The sequence below is a fragment of the Eucalyptus grandis genome, chromosome 3, assembly GCF_016545825.1.
Source record: "Eucalyptus grandis isolate ANBG69807.140 chromosome 3, ASM1654582v1, whole genome shotgun sequence".
NCBI classification, from domain to species: Eukaryota; Viridiplantae; Streptophyta; class Magnoliopsida; order Myrtales; family Myrtaceae; genus Eucalyptus; species Eucalyptus grandis.
The window spans coordinates 12688406-12701878 of NC_052614.1; the positions used below are offsets into that span (position 1 = coordinate 12688406).

The window sequence follows — 13473 nt, forward strand, 5'->3', positions numbered from 1 at the left end:
TTTTGATACAATAAGAAAAGAATCTCAGGCGAAGATTGATAATGATTTTTTTTTAATGGTATATTTCAAACATATACCTTGGGTAAGAGAATTTTTATTTAATCATCCTGCCTTGCAAATTTCTACGTGCATTTATCATGATTTTGGATGATTGTTTATCATTTTATTGCAAATATATTTTGTCATGAATAGAAGACATTGCAATTTTTAATTGATTTGACACGTGATAGAAATATCTACTTTCTTTTTGCGAAATGCATCAATAATATATTTTTGAGATTTATGCTCAAGGAAATCCCTTTGATCTTGAAAGATATTATTGCATATGCATGGATATTCTTGCTATATTTAGAAGATATCTTATATCTAGCAAGTTTGATCCACAAATCAAAGGAAGGTATTACGTGACATTTTTGCAAAGATTATTATCTATTATACAAGATTTTGCAGGTGGCAATAGAATCTTTCATATAGATTTTGGAAAGCTTGATCTGAAAATTGTGGAGATTCTACACTAATTTTTGGAGGCTAAAAGATTATCTTCCTTGTGCAAAGTTTTTGCAAATTGTTGAGGAAATCCCTTATGTGTCGGACGAAAGGTTGAGTAGCTCTGAATTTAAATATTTGTTAATCTTATATATATTACTCAATTTATTTATTTGAAGAAAGGGCATTATATGTCATGTGGATATTATTACAGCTTATTTGTGCAAAAAGTTCGTTAAGTTTATGCAAGTTGAATTCGAGAAGAGCTTGGTTGAAGAAAATAATTTTTTACCTCGAATTTCAAATTACAAATGATCGTTGTGGATATTGTTGCTACAAAGGAAATAATAGAAAAATATTTGGCTCAACGTGCACAAACGACAATTAGTGCTATTGCAAATATTGTCATGATGATAGGGGGAGAAAGTGAATCCAAAAAGAAAAGAAAAGAATCTTGATCACCTCAAAAAGATAACAAATTGAGGGGGAGTGTTGATCATTTATGGAAAAATCTTTTGGATTGATTGTGATCTTGTTATGGAAGGAAGGAAAAGGTAAATATGTTAGAATTTAAGTTCTACAAAATCCGGTTAATGCATCTTTTAATACATTTTGTCATTAACAAATCTCTTATTGATATTATCATTTTATTATGACAAAATGGGTCAAGTGAATTTTATAATGCATCCGTGATTTTTATTAGATATTTGCTGATATATATGATCGAAGTGAGCTATATTGCATATCTTTAATATTCGATTTACTTTATAAAAGCTGATTTTTGGAAATTATGCAAGACACATTTGTTATCATTTTATATTCTCTACGTAATACTATTTCTATTGTTATCACTTTTTGATTTTGACAAAAAGGTGAAGAGAATATAAATATGCATGTGTTGATTGGTTGATATTATAATATTGAGCTGCAATTTTTTTTTTTTATATATTGTTATGTTCAATCTATTTGCTGTCTTTTGATTCGAATCACATTTTTTGAAAATCTAAAATTTGATGATTGATTTATCAATACTTTAGAAAAGTGTGATTACACATCTGTATATTCAGAGATTGTTTTGTCATTATAAAAAAAAGAGAGATTGTTAGGGAAATCTCTTATGATGTTTTGAAGATGACAAAATAAATCAAAGGCTACTAACATGTTTAATGGTTAAGTAATAGACCATGCAGATGATAGAACATGTAAATGATATTGTCAAAGTCTGAAGATGGCCAGAAGACTGAATGTAACACATGTCTAAGGTATATATTGAAGATTTCTAGACTTCTATGTCAAAGTCTAAAGACTGCCAAACTTTACTGTCAAAGTCTGTTCTACATCAGAAGTCTACCCACTTTGACAAATTCCATATTGAACGTGAATGAAGAACCAGAAGACAGACTCTATGCTAAAGCAGAACTTATTTAGATTATGTCCAGACCTTAAGGTTAAATATGTTCAGAAGCAGAATATGTTCAAAATGACGTCCAGATTGTAAAGTCTACTTAAGAAGGAAGACACTCAGACTCTATTACAGTCTGAAGACTCTCAGACTTTACATCAGAGCATAGCAGATTTAGAATAAAGTAGATTAAGAACAAAACAACTTGACAGAATGTAACACAAGCCCCAAATATATAACGACTAGTGATCTAATTTAGATTCTACATCAAGATTGATTTGATTGACAATTTGATCTTGAAGACAAGAACTTTTTACACAAAGAAGCTCTACTTATGAAAACCAATATTCTGTTTGTATGGGCGATCAGAATCAAGGGATTCTACTTTTGTCACTCAATGGTTACCAAATCTTCTAGATACAAATCTGTCCAACGGGTAGATTGGAAGACAATTCTCAGGATACTATCCAACGATTAGTTTGGAAGTGGAGGGGTATTTAAAAAGACCAAGGACCGATGAACAAGTAAGAGATGGAGCGTAGAATTTATAATTCCAAAATCTAAGCGAACTTCGATCATACACTTGTCTCTTGTAAGCTTAAACGTTTGTGATCGTGAGAGAAATACCAAAAGAGTGACTTAATATGATAGTGTGATCTACACTCAAAGTTGTAATCTCTTGTTGATTGCATAGTGGAATCCAGCCAAGAAGACTGTTAGTGTGGGAGAGTGGACGTGGGCTTGATCTAAGCCGAACCACGATAAACCTTGTGTTCTTATTTTCTTCCCTAAACTCTTTTATTTTGTTCGTAGTTTTATTTAACTGCTAAAGTCTGATCTCGCTCAAAGTCTACTACTCTTCAGACTCAATTTCAAAAGTCTGTTATTCTTCAAACTTAGTTTCAGAAGAAAAATATTTCTACTGCTCTTTGTGAAAAATTTTCTTCACATCTATTCACACCCCTCTAGGTGTTCATATTAGCACTTACAAGAAATCATACTTACCTTCTTTGGATATTATTATCGAAATCAACTAAGAATGGTAATATCTTTTTGGAAGGCAAGTTTATTTGGAAAAAATTTACTTATGAAAATCTAGATCTTGACTGTATGGGCCACCAAGACCATTGGACTTTCATCTCAATCTTCAAACGGCTCGAGATCTCCTTGATTGTTTTTTTTTCCAACAGGATGATTGGAAGAATTTCTCTAGAAAGTGCCAATGGTCGAGAAGGCATGTAGAAGTATTTAACGAGGTTGTTCAAGTCATTCGAAGGGTGCGTGAAAAGAGAATTCCAAAGTCTGAAGCTTCCAAATTACTTATTCGTCCTCCAACTATGCTAAAATTTGTATTCGAAGAAGAGAGAAACTCTAGAGAGTGACTTTGTGAGAGCAGTAGAATCTCTTCACTGAAAAGTCGAGATCAAAAGGTTGTAACACTCTTTTTCGATTCATAGTGAAAACCATCCAGAAGGCTGTCAGCGTGGAGGGTGGACGTAGGCTTAATCTAAGCCGAACCACTATAAATCTTGTGCTCATTTTCTCTTCCCTGAACTCCTTTATTTTATCTGTTGTGATATCTTTCTGTGTTTTGAAATAATTGTTAAAGTTTGAATTCGTTTTCAAAGTCTGTTGTTCATCAGACTCAGTTTAAATGTAAAAGTATTTTTATTGCATTTCGTAAAATCTGTTTTCACACCTATTCACCCCCCTCTAAGTGTTTATATTAAAACTTTCAATTTGTATTAGAGCTTGTGTGCTTATTTTGTTGAAGTGTTTTTTTTTTTACTTCTAAGCTAGAGATCTTCTATAACTAGTATTCTGGCTCCAGGATTGGTTGAGGGACAAAGCAACACCAGCCCTCCTTATTTCTATGGAAATGAGTACAATGTGTGGAAGAACAAAATGAAGGCATTTCTCAGATCCAGAGATCCTCTGGAGTGCGATGTTGTTGAAAAGGGAATCAATCCAAAGGCAACAACAACTTCAGGGAAAGAATTGATTGAGAAAGCCATTGATGAATCCACACAAGATGAAATTATCAAGAGACATGCTCTTGATGCAAAAGCAATTTAATCTTTATACTATGCTTTGTCTCCCATTGAATATAATCGAATTTCTTCTTGTGAAATAGTAAAAGAAGTTTGGGACAGACTACATGTTACCTATGAGGGGACTAACAGCATGAAGGAAACGAAAATAAACATTCTGCTTGGACAATATGAAGCATTTAGAATGAAGCCTAAAGAATCCATCTCTAATATGTTTAGTCGCTTTACATAAATTGTAAATAGCTTGGCTTATCAAGGTCAACCAATTTCTGGACCAATGAAGGTTAACAAACTATTGTGTGGACTTTCAAATGACTAAAATCATATGAAGACTTCAATCAGAGAAACTCAAAGGATCATGCCTCTTTTAGTTGACGAACTAATAGGCACACTTTAGTCATATGAAGTGGAGCAAATCAATGATGAGGAAGATCCAAAAGGTAAGAAATTGATTGCATTAAAGTCTAACATTATTCTAATGATACAAATTCAGAAGATGATATGGATGATGAAGAACCAGCCCTTATGATAAAGAAATTCAGAAGACTAAACGGAAAAGGTAGAAGGTTCAATTGGAGGAAGCAAAGCTCGCAGAATTTCTAGAAGAAACCAACAGAAGAAGCTCAGACTAGCAAGGATGTAATATGCTTCGACTGTAAGAAAAATGGGCATATAGGATGCAACAAAGGGAATATTATAGGATGTAGAAACTGTGTAGATTGGAAGTCTAACTATCAATAACATTTCACTGGTGAAAGGTCTAAATTATAATCTGCTGAGTATAAGTCAACTTTGTGATACAAGTTTAAGAATAAACTTCCAATAAGGTATTTGTTCTAAAATAAGTCAAGATTTCTCTCAATCCTTTATTGGGCGAAGGCATGGCAACATATATCCTCAAGACGTAAATCTAGAAAATTCTCGGTGCCTTATTTCTATTCAAGATAAAGCAAGTCTCTAGCATTGAAAGCTCAGTCATGTAAATATGAAGCAAATTGCCAAAATTTCTTCTAAGAAGTTAGTTCGAGGGCTTCCTAATTTGACTTATCAGAAGACTGAGTTATGCATTCCCTATGTCTTAAGAAAGCAGATCAGAAGTTCTTTTAAACCAGTAAATCAGATTTCTACCAGTCGAGCATTGCAGCTTCTTCACATGGATCTTTTTAGGCCTATAAGAATTCAGAGTCTTGGTAGAAAGAAATATTGTCTAGTAATCGTGGATGATTATTCACGTTTCATTTGGGTATTCTTCTTGGCAAACAAATTTGAAACTTTTTCATATTTTTCAAACTTTGCAAAGAAAGTTCAGAACGAGAAAAGTTATGCTATTTCAAGCATAAGAACATATCATGAAGGTGAATTTGAGAATCAGGACTTTGCAAACTTCTGTGATGGATCTAGTTTCCAGCATGTTTTCTCTTCTCCATAAACTCCAGAACAAAATAGGGTTGTGGAAAGAAAAAACATATCTTTATAGGAGATGGCTAGAATTTTATTGATAGAAGGAAAAATATCCTCTCGATTTTGGGTAGAAGTAGTTTCTATTATCTGTTATATCATCAACAGGGTATTTCTAAGGCCTATCCTAGAGAAGACTCCTTATGAAATATATAAAGGGAAGAAACCAATTGTTTCTTATTTTCATGTTTTTGGCGGTAAGTGTTTTATTTTGAAGAATGCGAATAATCGTTCTAGAAAATTTGAAGAAAGATTAGATGAATGAATTTTTCTTGGCTATTCATTATCAAGCAAAGCTTACAGGGTTTTTAACAATAAGACTCAATTTGTAGAAGAATCCATGAATGTCAGTGTGGCATCCCAAAATTTCATGACAACCTCTAAATGCATTACGACCTATGAAAAGGTGATGGAAGTGTTATTGATTTATGTTATGGCCTTTAGACCAAAGAATTTTAATAGATTAATGCCAAGTATTTTAATGGAGAATTATTTGGGTAGAAATACATCTTATGTTAATGGATGATCAAGGTTGGTGCTATAGGACAATTTGATAAAGAAGACTTTGTTCTTGACTATGCACTTTATAGATTTGATTTTATGGATTAATGTCACAAAGTCTTTTGGCCATTTTATGATGCAATTAGGTATTTATTTAAATGAGGATTAAGATGTATTATTAAAAATAAACTTGGGCCATTTAAGTTTGGACCTTAGGCCCAAGTGAGTTGGGCCTAAAGTGGGCCAAGAGGCCCGGTCCATAGAGCCCATGAGGTTGTCGACGCAAGGAGGGGGGAGGAGGAGCCATATGGCCTCCTCCAAGTGTCTTCGGCAAGGGAGACACTTGTCTCCTTCTTGGGGACAAGTGTCCCCCATGCAAAATGAGGATGCATGCAAGCTTTCTTTTCAACCAAAAGGAAAAAGGGGGAAGGGGGTGGTCGGTCTAGGTGCCGAGAGAGAGGAGAGAAAGAGAGAAAGAGAGGAAGAGATGAAGAGAGAAAGGAAGGAGGAGGTTCGTCGCTGCCGTGCCCCGCCGTCGAGCCCGCCTAGTCCCACCGTCATTCTTGCTGCGTTTTCCTTTGATTTGAGGCAAGTAGAGTCCTAAAACCTACCCTTTGCTTGCTGTAAAGTGTGTGTAGAAGATGATAAATCTTGGTTGTGGTAAGTAGTGAAATTTCGGAGCTTTGGGGAGAGGTTTGTTGGCCTTGCATGCTGTTTCCGGAAAACAACCAGCCTGACTGTTCATGAGTTTGGGGGTTGCATGCGACTTTTTATTTGGAATTTCACTTTAACCTCTTCATGAAAGTTGTAGATAAAATGGACAAGTATTGAGGGGTGAAACCCTTTTTCTACGAAAACATTAGATCTGGAAACTGTTTTCTTGACCTCTTGGTGATTTCGTGTGTTGCATATGACTTTTATTATGAATTTCACTTCGACCTCTTCATGAAAGTTGTAGAGAACATCTTTGAAGAATAACATACTGAAATTTGAGACAAAACGAACAAGTATTTCTTGGTGAAACGACTTTCCTTTTGAGAGACTAGATCTGGAATTCGTCATGATGACCTTCAGTGGTTTCGTGGTCTGTAAAGTAACTTTTTTGTTGAAATTTCACTTTGATTTAATAAAAAAATTTGTAAAGGACATCCTGAGGTTGTTGTAAAGGACATCCTGAGGTTTAACATATAAAAAATTTAGAGAATACCAACAAGAATACATAGGTGAAATCATGGTTTTTCGGAGTTAGTCAAATCTGGAAATTTTGGTATTGAAACAGAAGCTGTAACCGTCTATATTAAATCACCTAGAACGAATTTCACTTTGATTTCTTCATGAAAAACCTACCTCAGGATCTTGACTACAACATAGTCGAATTTCATAAAGTTTGAAGGCCATTTGGGTATTTAATCGAAAATGCTTTTAAAACCGTGTAACCTGGTATATTCGGATTTAATCAGTTTTAATGCATGGGTCATATCGTTTTGTATGAAGCTCTTTCGGCAAAGTGTTCTTCATGAAATATCTTTCTTTATGTCTTCCCTGAAACATATTAAAATCTCATAATTTTTAAAGTTCATTTGCCTATTTAACTGAAAATGTTTCGAAAGCTGTGCAAGTTAAGTGGTTATGATAATGGTGCTGTGATGTTTGGTCTATACCGCATGATATGAGGGTCTTTTGGTGCAGTGTCCTTCATGAAATATTTTCCATTATGTCTTGATTATCACATGTTTGAATTTCATAATTTTTAAAGGTCATTTGGGTATTAAATGGAATTATTTCCTAAGACTGTGCAAGTTGGATAGAGCAAATTTCAAATGCTGTAATTTATGATTATTTTGTTTTGGATGAGTCCCATGAATTATATCAATTTAAGTGATCAAATATTGCTGAATATGTGATGATAATTGGCATTGCATATAGAATCAAATGTTGAATTTGACTTTGTTGCCATTACATCATGTGCCATGTTGATTGTGAGACATAAATTGGTGAATATGAATTATGATAAATGAGGAGACTGTTGGAGGTGAGTCAGGATGCCCAGGATGTGGGGGTGCCGGATGCCCGGTGGCCTAGTGGCGTAATTCCGAAGGGTCCTCAGGAGTTTCGAGATGCCCGGTGGTATATTGTACGTAATTCCAGGGGGAGTGCCTGGTGGTATGTCGGTACGTAATCCCAGAAGCCCCGGAGGTGTGTGCCGGGGGATACCTTGTGATGCTAGTTGGGATGCGAGATGCTTGGAATGTGGGGGTGCCGGATGCTCGGTTGTATTTTGAATACATGCCCGGAGGTTCCTCGCGATGCATGGTTGGTTGCGAGCGATAAATTGTGGGATGCAAACATTGGTCCCTAAAAAGAAAAACTGCTGAGATCCTTGTGAAAGATAAGAATTGAAAATGAATCATGTGCATGGGTGTATGCATATGGCATGATGCATGATCTACTTATGAAAGTAAATTAATGCTATTTGATATTGAAAATGCGATCCTAAAGGCATGAATGGATCTCATGGTGATGTATGCTTGATAGCATGGATGATATGAATTATGGTGGTATATGCACGATGGCATGGTGAGATATGCATGACTGCATGGTGGTATGTGCACTTATGGCATGGATATGCATGAATGTTTGATGATGAGTGCATGGTGGTATATGCACATATGGCATGGTGATATATGCATGAATGCTTGATGATGAGTGCATGATGGTATATGCACATATGGTATGATGACATATGCATAGCTGTAAGGTAAGTGATGCTTGAATGCATGAATGATATGTGCTTTGTTATGATGCCTCGATTGTTCTGTGTGACGCAATGAGTAGTTTTGTGGATCTTTACTGCTGAGTGGTTGTACTTACCAATTTTGGAGATTAACATTTCAGACTAGATAAGATTCCTCTGCTACCACTGCCACCGGTGGATGGATTAAATGGTTGGATATGACCGCGAGGAGGAGGACAGCAGAGGAAGGAACTTTTGGACGCCGACACTGATCAATGGACTTTAAGTATATGACTGTTGGAAGAGATGTCGGTAATCTTTTGAAATATAGCCAAGTATAGAAAGACTATGGCATTTTGATGTATCGACTAATGATGTCCATCAACTTATGTAAATAAAAGTGTACGGCTTTAACTTATATAAAATGTTTAGTTGGTGTGCATCGTTTTCTGAATATAGGGAAGGGAGTTGTTGGATATGCTTCCACCATATTTCTGCGCAGGGACCGATCTAAAAGATATAAACCCCCAGGATTGATAGACCTTCAGGTCAAGCAAGAGAATGGTAATCGAGCTGTGGCGACCCTAACGATTCGGGGGCCGTCGAGGGGTGCCACAGTCAGGTTTTAGGATTATGCGCAAAATCAACCAGATCAAATTCAACTTGAAGAGTCTGAACCAATTCCAGACTTAATAAAGTCTATTTCCCCCCAAAAGGTTCAACCTTTTGAAGAACAGCAACAAGTAGAACAAGAAGATTCAAACGGAACAAAGGATCAACAAATTCTCAAATCAAAAAGCAACTGGAAGCATCAGTCAAGTCATCCCAAAGAACTCATCATTAGCAAAATTGATAAAGGAATCCGCACTTGATCCAAAAGAAAAAAAGACTCCAGTGCATTAGCACTTATTTATGAAATAGAACCAACAGGAGTAGAAGAGACATTGTCTGATGAAAGCTGGATAGAAGCTATGCAGGAAGAACTCAGACAATTTAGCATTAATGATGTGTGGGAACTGATTCCAAAACCCAAAGGCAATTATGTTATTAGAATGAAATGGGTTTTCAAAAATAAGATAGATGAAAAAGGTAAAGTGGTCAGAAAAAAAGCAAGGCTTATAGCAAAAGGATACACTTAAGAAGAAGGGATCGACTATGACAAGACTTATGCACTAGTAACAAGATTAGAAGCAGTTAGATTATTATTTGCTTTTACCTATTTTCAAAATTTCAAGTTATTCCAGATGGATGTAAAAAATGCTTTCCTTAATAGATTCATTCAAGAAGAAGTCTATGTGGAACAACCACCGGGATTTGAAGATCTAAGAAAGCCAAACTCTGTCTACAGACTGAAAAAGGCTTTGTATGGTCTGAAGCAGGCACCACGAGCTTGGTATGACAGGTTGAGTAAGTTTCTAACTAACAATGGCTTTGAGAAAGGAAAAGTTGATACTACTCTATTTATAAAAAGAGAATGGAAAGATTTTCTGCTTGTACAGATTTATGTAGATGATATAATCTTTGGTTCTCCTAACGAAAGTCTCTGCAAGAAATTTTCAAGATCTATGCATGATGAATTTGAGATGAGCATGATGGGTGAATTGACATTCTTTTTAGGACTATAAGTCAGACAATCAAAAAAATGTATATTCAGTCACTAGGAGAAATATGCCAAATATCTTATCAAAAAATTTGGATTGGAAAAGTGCAAGAAGACAGAAACTCCTATGTTGAGTTAATCAAAACTGGACAAGGATGAAGGAGGGAAGAAAGTAGATCAAAAGTTATAGAGAAGCGTGATCGGTTCTCTTCTTTATCTTACTGCCTCTAGACCTAACATTTTATTCAGCGTGTGCATCTGTGCTAGATTCCAATCTGATCCAAAAGAATCCCACTTAAATGCTGTTAAATGCATCATCAAATATGTTGCAACTTTTCCAAAGCTGGGTCTATGGTATCCAAAAGAATGAGACTTTTACTCTACTTGGCTATTCCGACGCTGATTTAGTCGGTTGTAGAGTCGACATAAAGAGCACATCTGGCACATGTCAACTATTAGGACAAATGCTGGTATTTTGGTTCTCAAGGAAACAAAGTACGGTGGCATTACCAACAACATAAGCAGAATATATTGCTCTTGGGAGTTGTTGTTCTCAAATTCTCTAGATGAGACAACAACTAAAAGACTTTGGAATAAAAGAATCATGCATAGTGATTAGATGCGACAACACAAGCGCTATCAATCTCACTAAAAACCCAATTCTTCATTCTAGAGCAAAGCACATCAAGATCCGTCATCATTTCATAAGAGATCATGTTCAGAATGGGGAGATTAATGTTCAATTTATTGAGTCAAAGAATCAACTAGTAGATATCTTCACAAAACCTCTGGAGAAGAACCTATTTGACTCGATTTGCAGAAAGCCAAATATTATCTCACCTCTCGGTTAAAGTCTGAAGTTGCTCAGACTCAGAACTTCAACTTGAGGAAACTACTTCAGTATGTGCATTCTCTCCAATCTAGGTATTTTATTTTAGTATGAAATTTCTGAATAGGTATGATTTTATTCTAATCATCGCTTGCCTATTTTATTTTTAGAGATTACTATTTTCTTGCAAAAATTCGATTTCAAATTTTTACCAGTTACCATTTTTAAATTTATTCTAATTTTTGTGACATTTCATTTATCTCTTTTCGAATTCTTTAAATACCTAAAAACATTTCTTTCGAGTATAGCTTTTCAAAACCCTAATAAAGAAATTCTTCTCCCTTGACTTTTACTCTCAAAATTTCTTTGCAAGTTCCTCTCTTTCTCTCGAATATGTTGACGAAATCCTCCAAGACTGCATCTATGTCGTACCAGAGAAAATCCTCTCGTATAGCAAGTTAGGGTCCTCGAAGTATGCCAGAATGACCAACTCACTTCGATCTCACTAGTGAAGAATCTCCACAGAACTCTCCTCATCCATCTGTAGATGAGGAAGTTGATCAAGAAGCGGTTCCTCTCAAAGTAATGACGCCTAAGGTACTCTTCAAGCATTACACATTTTTGAAACAGGGAGGAAGTCCAATGTGTTTTATCACTAGTTTCCTGAAAGATAACAGGTACGGGAACGAGACCTTGTTTTTGAAAACAATGGAAAGACTAGGAGTAACACCAAAAGGAGCGGCTGAAAAGGCGTTTGTGAACTTTCCTTCTGATCCTCGGTTTAGGTCAGAAAGTCAAACTAAGAACAAGGATGATGATGAGCGAATTTTTACTAATTTCCAACCCCCCATGGGTGTGGCTGTTGAGGTCCGTGGAGAAAGAACAAGATTGTTTCGTTCAAAAGAGCATAAGAGGGTTTATGCCCAAATGCTGAACAAATGAGGGATAAACCCACGCACTATGGACTTTGACTTCCTTGACTCCATAAAGGTTAACTTGAGGGAAATGTTAGCCAATCTTCAACTTGAAAAGTTTTGTGTTAAGACATCAATAGCTTATCCTAAATTGACAACATATTTTTACTCCAATCTATCTTTCCTGGATCAAACTCACATTCAGTTCACTGTTTGTGATAAAGTGTTTATTGTGGATGTGAATATTCAGGCTGATATCCTGGGAGTTGAACGTAGAGGTTTTCTACCAATTAATGTCTCCATAAGTCAAGCCACTCAATTTCTGGTGAAGGACAGACTCCCGAGTGGGAGTATCACATACTCTTGATTACCGGCATCAAATATTTTGCCGCACAAGATTGTCGTTATTTGCATCAGACCTATAGCTGCTTCCAAAATCGATGTCTCTCAATCTGAAGCAAAGATCATGTGGGCTATTTGCAAAGGAATTCCTTTTTCTCTACCACACACTATCTTCTTGCATATGCACAGGATTGTGATGAAAGAAAAAGGACAATTGCCCTATTCTGCCTTGATTACAAAATTGTTCCAACACTTTCATATCCAGTTTCCCTCTCAACTTTGTTCAAAAACTGTTAGTCCTATGGAGATAGGAATGAAGATGATCTCCAAAATGCGACTCATAGATCTGTCTAAGGCTTTGGAGTGTTTGAAGAAAGAATCTTCTAGCAAAATGCAGGAAGGATCTTTTGCTGCAAGAAAGCGAAAGGAAAAGATATTGTCCAAAAGACTTCAAAGAAGGGGAAGTCTACCCTCCTGATGGACGAAGAAGAGGAGGATGATTTGACAATTTATGCGCTTGCCTTGAGAAATCTTCAAGGTTCTGTTGATTCTAAAGTGACAAAAGAAGAGGACAGAGAACAAGAAGCAGAGGAAGAGAGTGATGCAGAAAAAGAAGAATGAAGATGTTGATTATGAAGTAACGGAAGAAGAGGAAAGAGAACGAGAAGAAAAGGAAGCGAGTGATGATGAAAGATCAGCAGAAAAGGAGAATGAAGATGAAGATTATGAAGGAGACACTGGTGCAATACTAGTATTGGATGACTCTACAGACAATAGGGAAAATGCTACATCTTAATGAGAAAACACTGAACAAGAAAAGAGATCTAGTGCTAGGAAGGAACAGGTACAAGAAGATGAGGTCTCCTCTCCACCTACAGGCACCAAAGCAGGTGGAGAGCTTGAGAAAACTCCTCAAATTGTCCCTACTACTAGTAATGGCATTAATAGATCTCCTGCAGACATTGAAGATGTTTTCGCATCTCATTTCCCTAAAGTTGATGCAGAAACTCCCAGTCAGGGTGCAAAACAAACTGCCCTCGATCAAGTTGATGTTCCCTCATTTCTGAATACTCCACAGACTCACTTTGCTGAAGTTAGTACTCAAACAGAACCTAAGGCAAACTATCCAAGGATAGTAGAGCTCTTTATGGAGTGA

At 36.0% G+C, this 13473-nt stretch overlaps 1 protein-coding gene across 1 annotated transcript; it reads left to right on the plus strand.

Moving 5' to 3' along the window:
• Window positions 1-12918: 12918 nt before the first annotated feature.
• Window positions 12919-13473, plus strand: LOC104439061 (DNA topoisomerase 1-like). Its single transcript, XM_010052181.1, has 2 exons — window positions 12919-13057; window positions 13133-13473. Exons 1-2 carry the CDS (start codon window positions 12919-12921, stop codon window positions 13471-13473), a joined length of 480 nt encoding a protein of 159 aa, XP_010050483.1.